Source organism: Dromaius novaehollandiae, chromosome 9 (genome assembly GCF_036370855.1).
Source record: "Dromaius novaehollandiae isolate bDroNov1 chromosome 9, bDroNov1.hap1, whole genome shotgun sequence".
Taxonomy (NCBI): domain Eukaryota; kingdom Metazoa; phylum Chordata; class Aves; order Casuariiformes; family Dromaiidae; genus Dromaius; species Dromaius novaehollandiae.
In genome coordinates, this window is record NC_088106.1 from 14,644,687 (window position 1) to 14,667,343 (window position 22,657).

Genomic DNA, 22,657 nt, shown 5'->3' on the forward strand with positions numbered 1-22,657 from the left:
GCAGCCTTCTCCAGTGCGTCTATGGGCAGATTCACAGATCTAGGCTTAGTGCATGCGGTGACATAAGAGGAGCTGTCCTGAGCGCCACCCCGCTCTGCAGCACATCCCCGCTGTGGCTGAACCAAGTGCAAATGAAGGGGGCAGACCTCACTGGCTCAAACATGCTGTGAAGCCCTGGCAGCGTCAGCCCAGGAGTGTGATGACTGCTTGTGCTGCCTGCCCCTTGTTTGCTAGCCTTGTTGCAGGCAAGTGCTGGAGAAGGGAGAGGAAAGCAGCCCTTGTGCTGCCTGGCTCTGGTGAGAGGCCATGTACGGGACCAAGATTGGGTGCCTTCAGCCCCAAGCCTACGTGGCTTAGAAAGGAGAACAACTCCTCAGGTCGCCCATCCTGTATCAGCCTCCCTACCCTTGGAGACAGTCCTGCACTCTTGAATCCCTTTGACTCAGCCTCTTGGCTGCTTGGGGCAGAATGACGTGAAGAAAATAATATGCCAAACCTCCTCTGGCCCATTTGAACGGTGTTATGTTTTTCCTCTTTCCAAAACTGTTCCATTATTTTAAATGCCCTTTCAGCCAGAGCACTTAGTGGCAAGGTTTTGAAGGATGCTTTTGTTCTGCATACAGTAGTGTGACTTCTCAGTGAAAAGCAAAAAATCTGTCAGATCTCTATAGGTGCTCGTGGTTAGAAGGGACAAAGGCAGTTTCTTGAGAAATGCAGCATTGTTCTTTAGAATTGGTGCAATACCTTTGAGAATAAGTGTGCAGTAGTTACTTTGACTGTCACTCTCTCCATTAATTATTTGTCATCTGTCTCGGTTCTTAAAATTGTTTGGAAAGTGTGGAGACTTTGTGGGGTCCACATTGCTGAAGGTGGAATCAAACAATTCCTCACCTAGGTCTGTTTGGAAAGGATGTTTTAATAAAAGATGTTTTATGTAAAAATATTCATGTTTTTTGTGACATTAAGTCCACTTCCTGCTAGTATCTATTAAAAAAACAAGCCTTCCCACTTCTTCAGCTTTTGAGAACACGATTCTCTTCCATGACCATATTATTTGCTCCCTAGTAAATAGGAGGTGAAAATTTAAAGGGAAGAATGCTCAGGAACCAAATTAAAACCATTTCCGATTTGAAACAAAATGAACATTTCAAATTTTCCTAAAAAAACATTCTATCAAAGGCTGTAATGGATTATTTTCCCCAATGTTTCTATTATTAAAATGTGAATTTATGGAGGCATTAAGAACACCTCAGAGCGTGTTGGTCTCGTGAGATGTTCCTGGAGCACTGAGAATGTATCTGAGCTTTCCAGTCTTGTTCTGGCAACCCTGATTATCTGGGTTTCTAGCTGTGGTATGGTTTCTGAACTGGTGTCTGCTTGCTAGTTTATTCCTGGTTCCCTTTAGTATTGGCTTTTTATTTTATTACATGATTTATCTATCACGCTAGATGTGAGCTCTGTGACCTTTTCGGGTGAACACAGCCTTGCAGGTTGGGGTTTGCACTCATTGACCTTTGGCTCCCTTGGTTGCAGCTGGAAGTGCCGATGTTTCAGAGTGGTGATGTGAAATTGTGTAAGACGTTAATCAGGCACTGCTGCAGTTTCATCACATACAAGCAAAATGGCATCATGCTTTCTGGTGTCATGAAACAAAGCAGCAGATTGCTGGAAGAGGCTGAGAAAACTTTTGCGTTCCTGGCAAGGCTGGGGTGGGTCATAGTCCTATGGCGCCATGTTCTTACAGTGTTACAACCCCCCCCCCCCCCCTTCTCTGCAAACAAATGGGTGCGTTTTGTGGTCTGATAGACAGAATCACGTTAACCTCCATGTTGAGAAATAAGCACACTATGTGACCCCAGGGCTGTTCTGGGAACACCTTTCTCTTTGGACATATCACAAATTTTGGGCCATTTAAATTAACGCCTCTTAGAGTACCGTCAGCACTAAGAGGTCTCTCAGTACACAAGAATTGGTCCCTGTACTATGTTAATAGTGCAGATCATCAGATTATGTGGCATTAATTTATTTTGGAACAATTATGTGCCACAAGAAAAGATTTGGACTTCGGGAGCTGTCCTGCCATACAGTCTCCTTTTCCTTCTTTGCTGTGTGTGAGAGCTCTCCATTTCTTAACCAAGGGAGGAGAAGCCTCTTCCTTCATTTCAGATGGTAAATGATGGCATGGGCAGGGCATCCGGGAGATGTGGTTTGTTCCCCTTGGCCAGCCTTTGATTCTCTGCGTATCCCTTCCACAGTCCTTTATATTTTGTTATATTTTGTAAAGTGTCAGAGCAGCCACGGCCATGGTCAAATGAGTCCCATTCCCATAATGGAGAAGTTGCTGTAATCTGACAAGCTCTGTGTCCATCTGTCTCCATTGATAAGATCTTCTTGGAAGAGCCTAGAATGAGCCAGAAGTAAATCGAGCTATGCAGCGCTTCTAATTCTATATCTGGGTAGGATAAGAAACAAGAGGTTTTCAAACTATCAGGCGGAGCGTGGAAATGTTAGCTACCTTGCCCAGCACCTTGCCCAGCACCTTGCCTGTAGGAACAGAGAGCCAGTGGTTCTGTTGAGACTGCTGCAAGGAGCATGTTCTTACGAGCATAGTTAATGGATGTAAATATTAACTCACTGCAGAGTTCATGTATCACTGGGTAAAACATAATAGTTTATTTTGGCCTCAGGCCATATAAATGGCCTTGCTGTAAGTGAGAGAAACTCATCCAAAGGCAGTAGTTGTTCCTGCTTGCTTGAGGGCTGAATTCAGTCCGATCTGTGCAAATGTAGGAGAGAATCACTGCAGAATAAAGGTGAGGTAGGACACACTGTGCATTTATCTAATCACCAGTGGAGAGGGAACTGTTAGGAATTTTTATTATGAAAATGATCCCCCTTTCCTATTTACAGTTCTTCCATTCCAGCAGCCAAATTCCCCAAAGTTCCTAAATTCCCAACCAAAGATGCAGCATGTTGATTCTGTCTGTTCAACCTTATGGCAGAAAGATGTTTTATCTTTCTTGAGCATTTCCAGAGGGTAGGAATACTTAATTTTGTTTCCTCTCCGTGGAGTCTTCCTATGTGATACTGGGAATTAGTTGTAGATGGCAGTAAAGAAGGGTTTGATTAGCAGCTGGCATTCCAGTTTGGATTAGAGAAGTAGGGGAAGACCTGCCCTCTTAGCTGAATCCCAGGGAAGAAAATGCACCAGTCTTCTTCCCTGCTTCTTGCAGGTTTGTGAAGGCCTCAGGACTTCCAAGGCAGTCTGCAATCCTTTGCATGGGTCTGTGCAGGGAAGAGTAAGCTTGCTTCAAATTTCCTTAACGCTTAGAGAGATGACCCCAACAGAGGGAAAGCATTGTGCCACAGCTTTTCAAATGCAAGTGCTGAAAATGAAGAATTCAATATCTGCTGCTGGATTTTCAGTAGTGCAGTTCACATATCCCATTCCCATTAATATCTGCAAATCTGTGCAGTCTTAGGGGCTCTCTGCTTATACTTGAGGACCTTTTGAGTAGTGTATATATCATGGACACACTTATAAGGGACATGTTTTAGGGAACTCTGTGGCTTCTCTCTGCAGTGTTTTAGCACATCCTGATGGAGCAGGTTTCCTTGTCATCTCATGAGCATACTCTTGACAGTATCACTATCCTCATTACCACATCTGCCCGGCAAAGTTGAGATTCTTTGATGAAGTTTAGCCTTTTAACTATCTTTCCTCCCCCTGTGATCTGACAGCACCCAGGAATATGCAGTGTAACCTTCACCCCGTTAATGAGAGCATATAGTAAATGTCAGCTTTCGTGACTAGCGGCTTATAGGTTGCATCCTGGAAAATCTAAAAAAAAAAAAAAGCAAAATTTATTCTAGCGAGTAAGCAGCTCTGAGGTTAGAATGCCAAATACCAGAGCATGGGGCACATGAACTGGCAGTCTGCATTTATCTGAAATCGCAGGAAATTGTACACTGTAGTGGGAGCTGAGAATTGTTGTGAAAAACAATCTGGGATGGTTTTCTGCCTGGCTATAGGTGCTTCTTTGGAAGTATAAGCCCTTGTTCAGGTCATTTCAGGAAAAGTATAAACATCTGGAACTTAATGACTCCTTCAAGGTGTCTGTTTTAAGGAGCATTTGACTGGAAGTAGCTGGAGCCATGTCCTGAGCAGAAATGCCTGCAGGAGCGGGGCGAAGCCACTGCTGTCTGACAGTCGCCCATGGCACAGACTGTCAGCAAACAGACCTTGCAGATTCGAACTGCGCGAGCGCATTTATTACTCCAAACTGTCAGACTTAGGTTCAGAGCAAAGGTGCTTCAGCCACTGCTCACTGTCACGAGTGCTGTGTGCACTTGTTCATATAAACAAGCAAGTACTTTGAGGTCTCAAGGAAGGACCTTGCTGTTTTGGGAGCCAAAACTTGGGGTTTGTACTCTGCCATATGTGACATACAAGCAGCTACCTTACTCCATGTGCACATGGACATGGACTATTGCTGGTGGCTTCAGTCAATAAGCCAGCCTTCCTGTTCTGCGCTGTCCCCTTCCAGGCTTGGAAAGCTCCCCTGCAGGCAGGATGGCATTTCCATACAAACACTTTTCTTGAGGAATCTTAATGAAATAAAAGACAACATACCAGAATTAAGGATCCATGGGAACAGAAGAATAAACACACACACTCAGAGTTAAGGAATTCTCTGCAGTGACAAAATGTTGTAAAATAACCAGAACCTCTTTGCGTGTTTTTTGTCAACAGGATGAAGATGATCGGTGCCCTGCTAGTTACTCTATGGCTGTGTATGATCACCCTCAGCAGCAGCTCCGGTAAGGATGTGGCATGCCTGCTTATCATGGGAAGAGCTGATCTAAAGCCAGAAAATTAGCTGAAGTAATTTGAAGCATTTACAGTAATCCTGGATGAAATGGTCATGTGTAAAATACTTCTGGAAAATGCATGAACGCTGTTTTCATTCTTTATATGTGCTGTATAATGCTCAGACATAATGGCTGTGAGCATGGTATAAATGGTTCTACAAACAAATAGATGGGAGTAAGCAACAGCTAAAAGTGCTTGGAAATTCAAGTTCCATGCTTGGTTAATACTGATATTCCCCTTCTGCAAGGGGTGAAACCAGGGCCCAGCACGTGGCATCAGCTTGTCAGTGAGTACAAGCAGGACCTGGGCTTGAACCTGAAATCTGCCTTTCGTGCCTGGATCCGGAGGGGGCTGAAATTCCGGCTCTCAAATTCTGACTCATGCCTCAGTAACGCAAGGGGAGAAGGGAACTTCTTGAATAAGATGAGCTCTCATAGCTGCCTCACTGAGTCACTTTCCTGACAGGAAATATGTTGTCATGCTCACCACTCCGCTGGCACACATTCAGCCGAGCTCTTGTGAAGAGGCAGATTGTGTGTGTCTCGGCTCTGGACTTCCTCTTTGGGGGCGGAAGGGAGACAGCACGATTTGCAGAAGGCAAGTGGAAAGAGGGAGGGAGGAGAGAACAAGCACCGGCTTTATGAGGGGGAAGCGTTCAGAAACGAGCACTGCAGGCTGGGCTGGGGGTTTCGCCAGTCCCCCCATGAGCACTTGCCCCTCTGCAGCATGGGCAAACTGGTTACAATGCCCAGCGCAGACGAGCAGCTCTTGTATCGTTGCATCTCCAGGGCCGGATTCACAACATCCTCCTCAACAAGGTTCATCTCAGTGCAGCGCAGAGGCTGAAGGCTGGGAGGCTTTTTTTCCCTAGGTTGCCATAGTGCTACTGGCATACTCAGAATAGTCATTAGTAGGGTATAGCAAATCCTGGATAATTGTGGAGCTGGCGAGCAATGGGGAAACAGCAGAGGGGAATGAATATATGGCCCAAGTCTCCGCCACTGAGCCCTGCATGGTCGGAGCGCCTAGGAAAGGGGGGATCCAGTTGTGCAAGTTGCTATTGCTCTTCTGGAAACTCCCTGCTTTGCGTGCGTTTCTGGACGTGCCCTTCTGCTCCGCGTCATTACTGCTGTCCATCAGCGCAATATCCTCCTGCTGCTGAGGTGGTATTTTGACACCTCAAGCGCAGTCATCTCAGGGTTTTTCAGAAATAGGAAGTAGCTGCAACTGAATCAGGACTGTCCAGGAGATTTTAGAGCAACTCCAGGCCAAGCCTGTCAGCTGGGAGCTACAAAATGAGTGTCCTGGCCTTTGGTCACACTGGCTCATGCCAGCTGATCTGGCAGAACCCTCTATGCATTTGTGTGAGGTGTCCAGTGTTTTTTAAATATTTCTCCTTTAGCAGAGGATTTCTGTGCAGGATGGCTGGGGTAGTTAGAGCCCTTGGAGGGTGCCTCAAAAACATAGGCATTGAAGGATGATGCATGGGACATGTGAATACTTAAAATATGTTTCCTCTGCAAGTCCACTGTGGTGTGTGTGTTTAATCTTCTGAACATCTGTGGATGACAGACCCACCCTTCAGTTCAGAGCTCCCTTCTTCTTCCATGGACACCATAAACCACTTTGGGCTGTGAAAACACCTATTGTTAATGCTAAAGAGCTTGTATGGCAGTTTGTGTTTGGATGGATGGGCAGCCCTCAGTTTTTAGTGTGGTTTTCTGTGATTGGCACCAAAAGGCAACTAAAGATTGTTCAATCCCTGCAAAGTCATAAATACAGTAAAATGTGGGAGACTGGACCTGCTCTGATACTGATATGGCATTTGAGCTTTCTTTTTCTCCATGCAGGGATTATAGGTGAGAGATGCAGAGTAGAGGTTATCTGGAGTGAAGCCAGAAGGGCTGTGTGAAGTCTGGGAGCTGCCCCAATGGTCTCCTAATACCGGCTGAGTTTGTATAGAGGGGTAGCTGCCACCAAGCTACCAGGCTTCTCAAACATTTAAAGTGCGTTTGGATGAGTTTTTTGAATACCTTGGAACTCACCCTCACAGGACTTGTAGTGGATATGAGCTTGCTCTGTGTGTACTCTCAGCCAACTCAGTACGAATTACTGGCCCAGGCACCTTGTCCTTGGTTAGGACGAGGCTGAGCCCCAGCTGAAAAGTCCTTCTGAGTAGCTAGTTGGGTTGTGTTTGTGCAAGGGCCTCATCAGCTTGGGAAGGACAGGAAAGGAGAGGTGATGAATGGAAGTGGCAAGCTGGTGAAAGTAGCAATACAGACTGGGGTGGGAGCAGGCCTGTGGAAGGGTACAGATGTGTCATTTCAGCTGAATTTCTTCTGTCACAAAGCAGGGTTGTGGAGTCATTCGCATGATGAAATCTGTTGAGTTTCCTGCTTTTTGGTTATCCCAGTTGCTTTTGTTACCTTCTCCATGCATTGTTATATTGGTCAAATGCTGTATTCTCAGGACCAGACCTCTCTCAGGCCCAGTCCTTGGGGCTGGCAGTGTGCTTGGGGAGGCTGGAGTCCTGACGGAGACCTCCATCCTAACTCCAGGCTGGAGACTTGATGTGGTTTGCTGCTGCCTCTCCTCCCTGCCTCTGCAGATGCTCATTGCTGGAAGAGCAGCGTAGGCAGCAGCACTGAACTGGCTGTCCTGAGCCAGGGTTACCCACTCTACCCGATCCTAAGCTTTCTGTGCTTACAGAGGGCCGACACTTATTAAAATTCCAGCTATAAAATCAACACTGCTCCAGCTGTAATGCTGAAAGCCTTTCTGTCCAGCTTAGTCAGCACGCCTGACTGTCTCCCTGGCAGCATGTCAGAAAGCTTCAGTGTTGTGTTTCACCCTGCTCTTCACTGGAGCAACACACCTGCAAACTCTTTTTTTCCAAAATTTTGACCGCAGCACCATGACGCTAAACATCCATCCCTTTGGTTCTGCTGTTTTTGCTTTGTGTGGAGGCTAATGCTGGAGCAAAATCATTTGCTGAAAGGGAGCTGCAGGTTGAAAGAGAAAGAGGTGTGATCTGTTTAGTTTAGAGTAAAAGACTTGGAGTCTGAGATTGAATTTGTGCCTAGCGCTACTACTAACTCATGCTGTATTCTTGGGCAGATCTCTTCTGGTCTTGAAAGTATATCTGATCTGCAGTGCCTTGGTTTGAATTCCTTACTTGTGACCTTTGGGGCATTATTTGCGATGGTGTTCAGACTCTTACTGCTTTTCTTGTCTCAGCTAAGCCATCCTTAAGATGGAAATAAGGCTTGTGTTGTAGGATGCTTAATGAACCCAAATGTTTTCGTATCCAGACAAGGATGGCAAAGGAGCCTATGTACCCAATTCTAGTCTTACAATGGTCTCTTTGATAGTACTGGAGTGATTTAGATACATACCGGCTTAAAAGAGGTGAAAAACTGGTCGGACAGAAAACATAATGGCCAGTATGAATAAGGAAATATGTTATCTGTTTGTTTTCCATCAAAGCTGGCCTGTCTTTGATACTGTCTTGTTTTAAGGACATGGCTATAGTGTGCTCCGTGTTCCATTTTCTCTCTCTGCTCTCTTATTCTTCAGGGGCTTCCAGCTTTTGCAAGGTGATACCTCAGGAGAGAATCACTGTTAGAGTTATTGTCCTGGGAATTAGAAAGGACTGGGCAAAGGCAGAAAAATACTGCTGCCAGGAGGGAAAGAATAGCCTTGTGCTGAGTGCTGATTATCTAAAGGATCCACCTAATGTTAACAAGTAGCTGCTGTACAGAAATGATCCTTTGGTGCCAGGAAGCACTGTGTTTGCATAGGAAACTCCTGTGAGTTCCCCTGGGCATTATCAGACAGGCTGTATGGTAGGATGATCCCAGGATTGGAGCCAACTTCTCCACTGATTTAACACTCCCAGTCATGGCAAACAGTGGTTGTAAGGCAGCCTGGAGCCTCTGGAAACTCCTGGGAGCTTTGTTTGGGGCTTTGTTGTTGATTTGCTGAGTTGTGAGTAGACCTGTTGCACTCCCCCATACCAGTGGTTTTGTTCCCTCTGAAGTTAGTACCAAAACACCAGACATCACCAGTGGTTCTGGGTTTAGGCTGGTCCTGGAGTAGCAAAAATCTGACCACAGTGAACCAGAGACCAAGATCAGGCTCAGGAGGTCAGAGCTGTCTCCTGCACAATCTCTATCAAGTACGAATTTGGGCTTTAAGTCTCTCTTGCACTTAGCAGAAAGGCAGAGTAGTTACTTATGGCCAGGGGAAATTTACAGATTAATAAATTACTGTCTGTAAAACACTTTGAAGATAGAATGCCCTGCACAGCTCCTCAGGATTATTGCTACATAGCTCTTACTTTACTGATGGGGTTCCAATAGCCTTATTTTCCTTATGATTTGTGACAGCCCCAGAAGCTGAGAAGCTTATTTTAGTGTGTAAAGTCAAAAGAAAAATAGATTAAGTTGCATTATTGTTTTCTAAAGAGACTAAATCCCTCCCCCATCTTCTTCTCCTGGGATTTCCTGATTTCCTCCTACTCTTCCAATCTCAGCTTCTTGCTGTCCTAATTTAGGACATGATTTTATAACCACCCATACCAGTTTGTGAGTTACTGCAATTGTAGAAGTTTATGGTGCTTGGGGGGATAAAGTTATTCACCACTGAAAGAAAAGTGCATAGCCTTGAATGGAGATAAAACCTGCAGAGCAGAGCTAGCCTGGGAGCAGACATGTAACCTGGAGCCATCAACCTCCATCCTAACCAGCCAGAATTGTGGCTTGGGAGGAGAAGAGAGGAGAGGAGAGCTCGCTTTTGCTTCCTGCCATCAGAGGAAATAGATAGTGAGGGGTGATTCTCGTGCAGATGAGAACGTGATGTGACCTGTCTGCTCACACCTTCTCAGAAATGCAGAAATGTGTAGAAGAAAGCAGCCCATTTTGTGTCCGTCACTGACATGGTATTGGGTGGTCGCCTTTACTCCTCTGTATGTATCAAATAGGCTATCAGGGAACATCTGTAATCAGTCTCCTACCCTGCTTAGCCATCACTTCCCACTAGCTGCAGACTCATGGCTGTGTAATGAAGTGTATGAGAGTGAGTGCACACAAGTGGCTTCTGCCAGGATGCCTGGGCACTTCCATCTATGTCTGGCCTTTTCTCTCGGCTCTCAGATACTAGTAAGGCACCTGGATGACAGCAGTGCAAACGGTGGTAGACAGGAGCACTTATTGCAGCCGCATGGCCGCCCTTGTCTTTGTCTAAACTGAGCAGGGCTGCTGCTGCTCACCGTGCGTGGCCCTGAGGGGACCAGAGGCAGGGGTGTGCATCGGTGGGGAGCACTGCTTGTTTGAACGGCTGCCAAGCTGTTCTCCGGAGAGCTGAGCCAGACTGCGGGAGAGACAGACATGGCAGGAAAGTAGAGAGGTGGAGGGCATTAAATGTAGGTGCTTTCACAAGGAGTGAGCATGTTAATGCCGGTGTGTGGACTCACATTCCAGCCAGCCATGGACCATTTCACCCTCTGCTGCACTCTTCAGTGTCTGTCCTCATCAGGTGTGCAGCGTCGCTTGTCCTGGCTGTTCCACACACGAAGTACCTGCTCTGCAGCTGGACTGCCTTGTGCTGTCCTCTGAGCATATCTCATACAGTTGTCATTCACTTATCACTGCCGTGCGGCGTTTGGTCTAATCTGCGTGCTGCTGGGCAGGGCACCGGGTCGGAGAGACTGTGATGTTTGCTGGCAGCCAAAGAGCACCTGGGCTTGAAAAAAGTATGGCTAAAATGAATGTTTGGAAGTGGGGGCTGAATCAAGACTTCTCTGGCAACCCTGTCTGGAGCTGCTTTATGCAGACATTACTGTGGACATTGGTGGTGGGCCGAGTGCAGAGCTGTTAGCTATGTTTTAAGCAGGGTGAGTGGCAACCAAGGTCCTGGTTAAGTGCGGTAATTAGGTTGCTACGGTTTAGTTAAATGAGTCCCTGGCAGAGGCAAGAGCTGAGCCTGGACTTTCTCAAGTTCCCATCTGATGTCCCGGCTGCACAAAGAGCCCTCATCAGCCTCAGCACAGCCCTACCACCAGTACTAATCAGGTTAACCACCTTTCCACACTGCCTCCTCTTACCAATGATTTTGCAATAGGCTGCTCCATTTCCTCTTTCTCTCTCTCCTCCTCCCATGCTTCTCTGCTTTACTTCATGCAGCAACTTCCTCAATGAAATGGGACAGAAAGTAGCTATTTACCTCTTTTTTCCTTCAGGCTTTGAGGCAGTTCATACCCCCATACCTTTATCATTTTGATCTCCACTTTAAAAAGGCCTCCAGGAAGACAGGTCTAGCTTGCCAGAGAAAACTGAATAGTATTTTTTCCTGCCCAGTTGCTGGAGGTAACGAAAACACTGTACCACATAGTGTAAACACAGCTTTAATCAGAGATCGAGAGTGAAGGCGTGGAGCTCACTGTGGAGCAGTTTTAAAAGACACAGATAAACAACTGCTTCTCCTCGTGTTACAGGCTATGCCGGATTGGATAAGGAAACTCAGAGTCAGGAGCTATGGGCTCCATTACAGAATCATAATTTTTGGAAGTCATGCTTTGGTTTCTTCTTATGAAGTCCTGGCTATGCTGAAGTCAGCAAAAGTTTACACAGTCAGCTTGTTTTTCATGAAGTTAGCAGAATGCAGATTGTCACACCTGTTTAAACTAGGTTTTCAGTGTCCAAAGTTGAACAACCACTGTGTGCAAGTGCTTTTGGAAATGCTGAGCCATTCTGCAACAGAAAATATGCTTTCTTCTTCCTTTTTTTGTCTGTTCTGTCTATTTAAATGATAAGCAGTTTGAGAGAGAGAGACTCCATCATCATGTGCAGCATCTAATGGAGCTTGCTTTCACTGGGGTGTTACAGCACAGCAGTGATACATGTGATGAATACTGTGAGACATGCTAGAAATGTAAAGGCATGCTGCCGGTGCCATTGCAGCAGAATTGCATGGAAAGGGCTAGACATGCTGCTGTGTGTTGGTGCGGAACTGGGTGCAGCACTGAGCATGGGGAGGTTCGTGCTAGGACCACTTCCAGTTGCTTGCTCTGTGGAAGAGGCTGTGTGAAGAAGGCAGTGAGGTTATAGGAGGGCCTTTTCGACATGGTCCCACTGGAAGTGAGGTTATAAGTTCCTGCAGAATTCGTAAAACTTCCTGGGTGGGCTTCCAAGGCAGTGCTGAGCTCCAGTCACTTTCTAGGCATCTGATCATTATTGCCACTTTGGAAATACTGGGAACAAAATCAGCTAGCTGATTTTGGTTTGGGCTGATGGAAGTCCTCTGATTTCAGTGGACCTAGATCAGTACTTCTCTTCTTCCAGTCCAGGGAGATAGTCTCGTAACTCTTTTTGCTCTGTGCCACCCTCCCCTCCCTTTGTTGTGCAGTCAGATGAGATACAGGCCAAGTGGGAAACGCTTTCCTACTGCACTGCTGTATTTCTCAGCTGTTGAGCAAAGTACACGGCCACAGAGCAGGCTGCTAAGGAACGGACTTGTGCCAATGTAAGTGTAAACATAAGAATGCGGACAGAGTTGGTACCGATGCAGTGTAAGAGTCGGTGCTCCTGCTACCAGTGTAAATAGAAAGTGCACTTACATGTGGCTGGCTGCTGGCCACAAACGGTACCTTCGTTATTCAAAGTGCGGCTCCTTTATTCAACCCAACTTCCTCTGGTGCTTTGTCACTGTCCTATCTGCTGTGAACTTGAAAGAGAGTGCAGGAATTTTTTTTAAGGTGGTAATGATTAATTCTCACTGAATTGCTTTGCATGACCAGCTTTTTCTGACTCCTTCATGCCGATTCTTCTATCAAGCTAACAGCTGGCCTACCTGCCCTCCCAGCTAACCCTGCATGGAGGCTGAGTCATATTAGCTTTACCTTATGATAATACAGCAGTGGCAGCTGAAGAAACTAGGAAGCTGTTAACATAGTGCTACCCTGTCCGATACTGTTGCTGCAATGATGTGGGGAGGGAGAGCTCAGAGCACTTGACTGTGTAATTCAACCAACACAGCTTCACGTCCTGCTATTGCTGCAAACCCAGTTCTGTGTGCAGGGTGGGCCCCCTTCTGAGGGTCGGAGGCAATGAAGAAGGGCTCATCGATTTGGCAAATGGAAGAGTAATTTATGCCGACATGATGGATGGCCTGTCAGAAGAGTGGCTCTTTATTATTTCTTCACAGAAATTTTAACTAGTGGAAGCCTTTGCTTGTAGCCCCAGGGGAGGCATAGGGAGAGAAGGGGTGGAAGCAGTGTGGAGCTCATCAAATTTCAGTGGCTGTAAGTTTTTGAAATGGAGGTACTGTGAAGATACTTGAAATGACTGCATAAAACTGCCAAACTGCAGAAAAATTGGGGTAGCATTTCTTGATTTGGCCTTACTCTATGGCTTTTTTAATCCCCCAGTTCAGCAGTTTGTCTCCCTTGACAATCCAAATAATTGCACCAGTTTCACCTGGGTGTTTTGAATGTGTGGATGCTTCTAATGGGTGCTGCAGATGCATCTCGGAAGGAGGTTTTTTGGATGTGTGTATTCAGAGCCTGTTCCCAAGTGGATAAATCAGTGCAGTAAGTGAAAGGTTGAGGAAGTTTTCCAGAAATGTCAGTTTTCACCTTTATGCAGCTGAGCAGCATCATTATTTTCCTTTCTATCCTTTCATTTTCTACTTTGCGTCTGGAGGAGCCACTTTCTTCATCTTCTTTTGGCTTCTGAGAAAGAATCTGGTTCAGGATGACTGATGTTTAAGGATGTTGTAGCACCAGATTTAGAAATGGGGCTGTTTTGACAATTTCTTTCACAGAAGAGATTGCTGTCCCTGCTATCAGTAGTAGATGTCCTCCATGGACAAGGGTCACAACATACAGTCCAAGCCAGGAAGATATTTGAAGTTAACTTTGCCAATTCACCCCCCCCCATGAAAACTATCATCAGAGGAGAACAGTAGAAGGCAGCAGTCTGCTCTCATCTTTATGTCCAAGCAGCTGAAACAAGATTGGCATCCTTACTGTGACCTTTCTGTCTGAGCTTTCTCCTCCTCCTGTACTGGAGGTGGGTTTTTTTCCTTCTAACATGCAGCCTCCTTCCTTCTTGTATAATCCTCATCCCTTTCCCTAAGCAGGACTACAGAAACACCCTCCTCTGTTTTGCCTACAACCTCTCAACAGCTGGTGTGGGCCACACACCAGTGCTTTTGTCATCTGGCTTTTCCTTCTCTCTCTGCTCCTCTTTCACTGCCATTCCAGATCTCCTTACTCTTCTGCAGCACATGATACTTCTTACCTAGTCCTTTCTGGGACTGGTGGCTTGGGGACTGGAGTTGGTTTGGTTCCCACCACGAACTCTGTTTCTGACCTTGGGTGAGTCAATCCCTTGCTGCCGGAGTTTGCTGTCAATGCAGTGAAAATTCAAAAAAAAAAGGTTCTTTGTCTTGCCTTTTTCCTGTGCTGTCTGTAAGTGGTAGGTATTATAGGAGATAGACTGCCCTGCTTTGTGGTTGTACAGCACCCAGCAGCAAAAAGGGTCAGCCGAGAGTTCTGCAGTACACATGATCAGTAATGAGAAAAGGGTGACTTCTTTCAAAGGTCTTTTGCAGAGGCATTTTGAGGAAAATGCATTTGTGGGATGGTGGATTTTTAGAATTTTATCATCTCCCTCTGTAATGTGTTTTGTGCTCCACTTGCTGCCATGTGGAAGGGACCATGGAAACACGTATAGCCTCCTTCCTACCTCTTGAGTAGGTTTCCGTTTGTCTAGTGAATTCCTGAAGTCACAGAGAGAATGCCAATCCCACTTGATTTTGCTACTCTTTAACTCCAGCAGCTCATTTGTGCAGGAAAAAATTCAAGAGAGAAGAAATTCATTTTCTTCAGCTTAGCCAGTGAAAGCAAGGGCATGAGTTGGTGCAAACTGGCATAGCACCATAGAATTTAGTGCTGTCTCTTACAGTGAGAACTGGGGTCTTGCACATTCTCTCACAGTGATCTGTCATGCCCTCTTGAATATTGTTGGGACCAGGATATATTGATATGTAAGTATATGTATTTTTTCCACAGTGGGAGCTGTGGAGCTTCCACTGAGGTTCAGTGTGAAGTCCCATGACCTTTCTTAAGCTATCTCCAGTTTAGACTGACATGCGTATTTGGATGCTGGTGTTAGCAGCAAATAGGCTTTGAATCTCCAATGAAGGTTAAAAGAGCAGAGAAGGCACAAAGCATCACAGGAAGCTGTTGAATGCAAATAAAATTATAGCAATAATAACCAAAGCATCCAACCCTCCCTCACAAATATGTGCAGGGAGTGTAACCAGCTGTCTGGACTTGACCCATCCAGCAGGATTTGCTACAAAAACATCATCATGGCAAAGGGTGTTGTTAACGCAGGGAGAGGAGCCATGTTCTAGCCGAGGAGGAAGAGGGCTCACAAAGTTGTGTCTGAGGGACACCGTGCACTCCCCTCGCTTGCTCTGTCAGGCAGAGCTAAGATGTCTCAGGCAAGAAGCACCCAATAAATTGAAATACTTGTGCTACTGTCAGGCTGGCACAGGGAGGAGGCAAGAAGAGAAGTTATGAGGAAAGTCACAGTTTCTGGCCTCAGTGGTTTGTGTGTGAGGGAGGTCTCCCTGCCACTCCCCACCCCATGCTGTGTCTGCCATCCCTGCAGTGAGCGAAGGATCGCAGCTTTGCTCCCTTGGACCTGGGCTTGGATTGACTTTCCTCTGACAGCCAGGAGGAGTAGTCCTTGCCAGCATGGTGGCAAACACAAACTGCACTCTCAAGCCATGTGTCTGCTTCTGTGGTCTGTGGTGTAGCTGCTCTTTCTCTTCACGGCTACGTGTGGCATTTGGGGCTAAGGTATGCAGCACCGCAAGGCAGGACACACCTAAACAGGTCCTGACAGTGGGAGCCTTAGGACTGGCCATTCAGTGTGACAATGTTTCTGAAGTGAGAATTAGCCAGCTCTGAGACAAAGTCTCCGTGTACGTCTCTTATCATAGTGAAGAACAATAACAGCTTCTTCTCCCAACCAAGAAAACAAGGCCCAGCCAACTTTTTTTCTTTTTCCTGAATTAGCTGAAAACAATGTATTTATTTTCAATTACTCTTTCAGGTAGAAGGGGTAAGTAGTTTTACAATGCTGATTTATGAGCTGTTGCGAAATGCAAAGAGCTGTTCATGATTGCAAAATTCATTGATTTTGACTCCAAGAATTTCAGTGCTATAATTTTTAGTACAGTTTTCTCACTCTCCAGTGCTGCCATTTGAAGTGATAAGGACAATTTGCCTTTATGCAGCCCAAGAGGACATAGCAAAGTCAGGTGCAGTGAAGAAAACCCCAGTGTCCTGATTTGCAGACCCGTAAGAATTCTTGAGACCTCATTCCTTTCAGAAGGAAAGGTTTTCTTTATAAAAACAAATGGCCTCACATGAATAGCAATCAGAGCTTTATCGTGCAATTAGCCGGCAGTCACTGGCAGACTCGTTTGTCTTGTTTGCCACTCTATGGAAACTTGACGGTGCCTAATCCAGTAGCTTGTCTCTGCCAGTAATAAGCAGCATACTGGTTCCAGTTGGCCTTGCCCGTGGCAGTGATTAGTGATTATGCACCTTCTCATGGTATGAGGCTTTCAGTAGTGGTTTTGGTTACTCAGAAAGTGCCTCTGGGCTGGCTGCGATAGCAAGGATGTTGGCTGATGCTGTGAACTTTTGAAATATCTGTGTGTTTCTAAGATGAAGAGGTAGTTGCACTCTCCAGCAGTTTGTTTTCTTGTTTGCTACTAGAGAATACCTGTATGCATTAGCTTCACCACCTCTTCCTAGCCCACTTCACTCTCTTTCTCTAGAAGCAGGACTCCATCATGTGGGTGTTTAGCATACCATAGGAGAAGCAGCTCAGTTTGCATTTACGTTTATATATAAAGCAGCCAGAAAACATTTCTATTCTTATTGGCTCAGATTCCTCCTCAATGTGACTAAACATTGCTGAGCCACACGAGTTTGCATTGCTGCCTTTAAGCACTGTGAGCCCCGTCTTCTCAAAGGTTTGTAAGCCTGTCTCTTTGCTTTTTTTAATTAAGTATGAATTTGGGGCCAAGCTATATTCCAGTGTCTATTTAAGGAAGATAAAATGCCAAGAATCCTGCTTTGGGCCTATGAAGTCAGTTCAGAAGAACTGGGCTCAAAGAACATATTGTACTCTGTTTTTCTCTCTGTCCAAGTTCTTCTAATATCTGCAAACCAGAGAGGCTTCGCAATGTCATCTCTGGTGTACCCGTGATATACTGAGACACCTCCCCAGGGACAGTTGTAGGTAGCGCAAGTGCGGCACCCCTTTTCTGTTTAACTTGTTTAGGGCTCTGAGGCATCAGGCTGCCCTAGCTAATGCCTCCCAGAAGCCACAAGAGATGCTCTGGGGAAGTGTGCTGTGCCATGCCATGCCTTGTCAGCACGGTAAGATGGGAAGTGCAAGGATGTCTGCTTCACTGTGCATCTCGGCGGCACAGGGAGTGTAGGATGCTCGCAGGTTAGCTGGTATCCTGGCACCGTGCTTCACTTGCAGCTGGTCCCTTTGTGACGGGGCATCCTGATGGGTGGGAGGAACGGGGTGGAAAGGAGCTCTCTGAAGACAAATGGGTTTGGAGTGTGCTATTTGTCCCAATCCTGTTCGCTAATGGCGAGAATCAATAAAAAATTCACTGAACAGGTTTTTTTCTTCCTGCTCAGTCTCTGTGTCAGTCCGTGTCTGCAGTGATCACACTAGTCCTGTTGGACAGTGCTCGGAGAGTGCACCTGGGGCTGCACGGTGATCTCCAGGTGAACCTATTGTACCCTCCTCCATACTGTCTCTCCTACCTCTCAGCCTCCATTCCCAAACTTTACTATAAACAGTTCCTAGGTGCCATTTGTTGCTGTTCTCAATTTTTGTGTTACCATAGTGCATAGGAGTCACATAACCAAAAAGACAGTAACATTACAGAAAAGACAGTCTTTGCTCCCAGAACACACAGTCCAGCTTCCTCAGCTTCCTCTGGCAGTGGCAATGGTTCATAGCTCTAAGAGTAGTTTGATGTGTGCAGTGTTAATTTTTTCTCTTCTTCCAACACCTCTCTTTCCATCCCCCTGCCACTGTGTGTGAACACACGGGCACACCTCCAATATTGTTTTCATGCAAATTTTATTTTCCCACAGTGATTATCTTTAGGCTTGAATTTTCTCAGAGATCTCAAGGAAGTCTCATGTTATGCAGGAATATCCCATCATATTGTCCAGGTGGGGGATAAATACCTTGGAAGAAATGTAGGAGGTGTACAAATAAAAGTAGAGGTTTCAACGTTTATCCAGAACAAAACACAGTCTGCTTGCACTGCTTTGTAACATCCAGGATTGCTTCCACTGAAAACACTAGATTACTGCCTGTGATTTCAGAGGGGACAGGACCAAGGGCTGTGGGGAACATGGGCAGAATTGTTTTTCTCCTGCAGACTTGCAAGCGAAGTCATCTGTTCTTCCTGGTTGCAGAACGCTGTGATGACTGGGGTGTGGACACCATGAAACAGATCCAGATTTACGATGGCGAACCTGCTAAGATCAAATGCCCGCTCTTCGAGACCTTCCTGAAGTACAACTACAGCACAGCCCATTCTGCTGGCTTAACCCTGATTTGGTACAGGATTGGACAGGACCGGGATCTGGAGGAGCCCATTAACTTCCGTCTCCCAGACAATCGCATCAGTAAGGAGAAAGACACCCTTTGGTTCTGGCCTGCCCTTCTAAATGACACTGGGAATTATACATGCATGCTCAGGTAGGTTGTGTGGTACAGCTTCTGTGTCAGACTTCAGGACAATCAAAGGACTTTCATGGAAACAGGAAAATTATGCTGTTAGCTTCAGATCTTTCTGTAGGGAGAAGACCATTTACATAAGCATTAATGTAAAAAAATGTTACAATTATAAGAATGTTCACTGCTGAGCCAATTTACATTGTAATAATGCTTGGAGCCTTGCAAGCATTAACGAACATGCTCTCCTTGCTAACTGCAAGTGTCCATGAAAATATTATTGCTGAGCCCATGGCAAAATCCACAGGCACTCACCATTAAGAAGTGATCTGTATGTCTAGAGTAAAAAATAACTTCAGATGCAGGGGTAATGTTTTGACTGGATGCTAATTTGGCGAAGATTCATGAGATTCAGACTTCTAGGAAATTAAAAGTGTCTCTAAGTGTGGTATAAAATGAACATAGCATCTGCTATGCACTGAGCACAAGGGCTTTTTCTGATCTCTTTCTCACGTTGTCTCTTGTTTGTCACGTCTTTGACCCTATTATCTGCTTTACCACCAGGAGAGTGGATGCTGCTTGTTAGTCATGTTTATAGGATTTTCTGAGGTACTGTGTGTCCATCTCTGACGATGTTTTCTTTCCCGTATGCAAATGAGTCAACTGAGGCTGTATATATCTCATCAGAGCTATGATGTTCATTAGCGCAGACATGTTTTTTATTTCATTCCACTACTACATAAGTAAATGAGTCTTGTTTAATCAAGCATATCCTCCTCTGTCCTTAGAAATACAACCTACTGCAGCAAAGTTGCGTTTCCCTTGGAGGTTGTTGCAAAAGACCAATACTCTTGTGTCAGTCATTCGATAAAACCAACTGAGGAGATGTTCTACCTGGAGCACGCTAATGAGAAGATTATATGTCCAGATATTGATGGGTTTTATCCTGCTAGTGTAACACCAACTGTCAAATGGTACCGGGTAAGAAGGACATAACTGTTATCTGGGCATTGGGGGAATGTGGTGTTTCATCTGAAAACACAGTGGTTGGCATGAGAATTGTGGAGCTATATTTCAGTGTCTCGTTAGAGATAAAACCCTTAAAATTAGCAAAGCTAGCATAAAGAACTTCGTTTCATTGAGTTCAAGGGTTAAATTGCTCTTGGAGGAATTTGTATAAAATTGAGAGCTAACTGGAATTTTTTGACCAGTGTGCACAAGTGGAGAACACTCTAACAGGGATTTAGGAACCTCGGTTCAGTTCCTAGCAGTATCCATCACTTGCTCTGTGGGCAAGTCACTGGCCTCATAAAGAAAGTTGTGACTCATTTCCCCTCTTCAGTAAAAAGCCCTCCTTGTGAGCTAATGATAGTAGCATCCTTTCTAAGATTCCTTGAGGTCATATAATGAAGTTGTACATGCAAGGGCTATGCAAGGACCATGAGAGACCAGTCTGACACAATTAAATGGAGCCCTTTCCTAAAGATGTGGACACTCCTTCCTCACTTTCCCTACTGTTCCGAAAACTAGACCGTTTCCAGCCATCTCCAGGCAAGCATACAGAGTTACTGCTCATTTTATTATATCTTGACCTCAGTGTCATTCTCTGGGTGGATGCCTTCAGTCAAGGGAGAATAAGAAATTTTCAGACGATGTGCAGCCAGGGGGTTATGGGACTGAATTCTCTGACTGCTTTAAAGCACTTTTAGATTTCTAGATAGAAGGTGCTGTATGAGGGAATTTAATAATAAAGTTGGCAACAAATATATCTGCTATAAAAAAGATACCCAACTCCAAAGCCCCTCAGGAAAACATTGTATTTGTAGCCAAGAGGAGCAGTTTCACTACAGTGGTTGAAGTGCCTTACTTGTACCAACCATTGAAATTCACATTTCAACAATCAATTAGCAGAATGAAACAAAAAGCCCCACAGAAATCATTTTGCAGGCAGCAAGTCACTGCTTGCCTAATAAAAACCATAGAAGATGTTGTATGACCTCTGTCTTAAACTGCCACATTAGGATATATCTGACTTGGAAATGTACCATTCAGAAATAATCTCTTAGGAAATGTGCAAATCTTTGGGTTTTATGACAATCAAGATGTCATCTGCATAGCCCCTTCCTGAAAAGGGATCTCTAGCTTGGTGCTTGGCAAGAGGTTTCCTGCCTCATCTGACAGGAAGAGAAGAGTTATTAAGGTTTCTGTACTATAGATTCTCTTTTGCCAGTTGCCCATTTTGGGGCCTCATCCTCAGCTGACGTCAGTCAGGGTAGCTTGATTAGCTGCAAAAGAGTTAGAGAAGCTGACATCAGCTGAGGACATGTTCTCTTTTTACATTCTCACTTCCTTCTGCTGAGGTGTTCACCTTTCTTGCAAATGTACTTCTAGATCATAACTCTGTCTTTTATAAAATTGTCCATGTTTAAGGTGGGATAAAACTATTAGAGTCATCTGCTTCATCACCTCATTTTCCAAGTGAACGTACCAGTTCCTGTTCCAACATGCTCAGGATTTGTGGCATTTAAGTCTAGCCTACATCATAATCCAAAGTACCATATTCATAGTTTCAAAACAGATCTTTATAGTAGTATTTAAATTTATCTGAGTCCTAAAACTCAAGTGTTTTTCTGCCTGACTCTAGAACTGCAAGCTGGTGGATGGCTTCTACGAGCGATATCCCCAAGGGCCCAAGCTTGTTATTGGCATTGTTCGCAGTGTGTATGAAGGGAATTACACTTGCATTGTGACATTCAAGGACCACGGAAGAACGTACAATCTCACTAGAACCATAAAGATGAAGGTTGTGGGTAAGAGTGGCTTTAGAAAAGTGCAAATTTCAAATGGATAGCAGCAGATGCGGTGGAAACAGTTTAAAAAGTCTGTCATGGGATCCATTTATGGATGTGTTCAGTCTGTATTACCCGGTTCACCTGTCACTGGTATATTTTTGCTTGCTGGGGTCAGCCTCGTGTGACTACCCAGTGCACGTCACACTGGAGGTCCTACCAACTGCCAGGCCAAATGCCCCAAAGAGCACAGCAGGCCATCAGGCTTAGGCTGGCAACATGCAGCCCATGACATGGTCAGGGGTACCCTCTGCTGGCATGTGAATGCATAACCCTGGCACTGTTAATATTTCTCTCCAGTGCCTTTTGCTTGTCATAAATTGTAGGATTGTCCCATCATAGCCAGCTTGCTTTAATCTTCCTTCAAACTTGAAGGTTTATGTGCTGAGGCTGAGGCTGCCACTCAGCCAGGCAGGACTGCTAACTCCAGTTAGCCAGCCCAGCGCTCGGAGAGGTCTGTGCCAGTGACAAGAGCTCAGTCTAACTGGCAGTGAATTGTAGAGGGAGCTTAGAAACCTGGTGAACAGTAGAGCACATGCTGAGTCCTATGGTGACTGCTGCTTTCAGAGAAGAATTAAATACCCATGGCAGGAAATCATGTTTGTATTTTATTTTTAGGAGCAGCAATAAGAAGAAACTCTGTTATAGATTGTGCCTCATGAGAGATGTACCCTCCAGGACCCAAAGGGACATGGGAGTGTTTTGATGTGGGAGGGACCAAAACCTTCCATCTGGATGTACCTAAACTTTGGAGGAGTTTCAAATTCTGTGTCTGGCACTGAATTTGGGGGCTGGGACTAGAGTTCTCATTGGATGAAACTCTGCAGCAGGGTTGTATCACAGGTTAGATCAGGGCAAGAGCAGTGGGGGGGTATCATGAGAGAGGCTGCAAGAATCCCAGAATCTCATGAAGTCTGGGCCCCCGGTGGGGGACTCTCTGCTTTCTCCTACAGGGTCTCCCAACAAGGCCTTGCCACCACAATTCACGTCTCCGAATGAGAAAGTTGTATACGAGCTGGACCCAGGTAAATTGCAATGCCAGTGGCTTGCTGTGCCTGCCCTGGCAGCCTGCCCGCAGGGATGGGGAGACACAGCCAGCCAAGCACAGAGGGGTTCCCCTTCCTCTGCTCCCGCAATGC

General features: G+C 45.5%; 1 protein-coding gene across 6 annotated transcripts in view; it reads left to right on the top strand.

Moving 5' to 3' along the window:
• IL1RAP (interleukin 1 receptor accessory protein) overlaps window positions 1-22,657 on the top strand; it is a 53,872-nt gene that overhangs the window by 12,000 nt on the left and 19,215 nt on the right. For all 6 annotated transcript variants that reach the window (XM_026093497.2, XM_026093494.2, XM_026093499.2 and 3 more), the window contains 5 exons: window positions 4,754-4,821; window positions 18,408-18,693; window positions 19,458-19,650; window positions 21,314-21,479; window positions 22,472-22,543. In XM_026093497.2, coding sequence (XP_025949282.2) covers window positions 4,755-4,821; window positions 18,408-18,693; window positions 19,458-19,650; window positions 21,314-21,479; window positions 22,472-22,543 — 784 coding nt within the window. In that variant the 5' untranslated portion in view covers window position 4,754. The remainder of the gene's footprint in view (window positions 1-4,753; window positions 4,822-18,407; window positions 18,694-19,457; window positions 19,651-21,313; window positions 21,480-22,471; window positions 22,544-22,657) is intronic.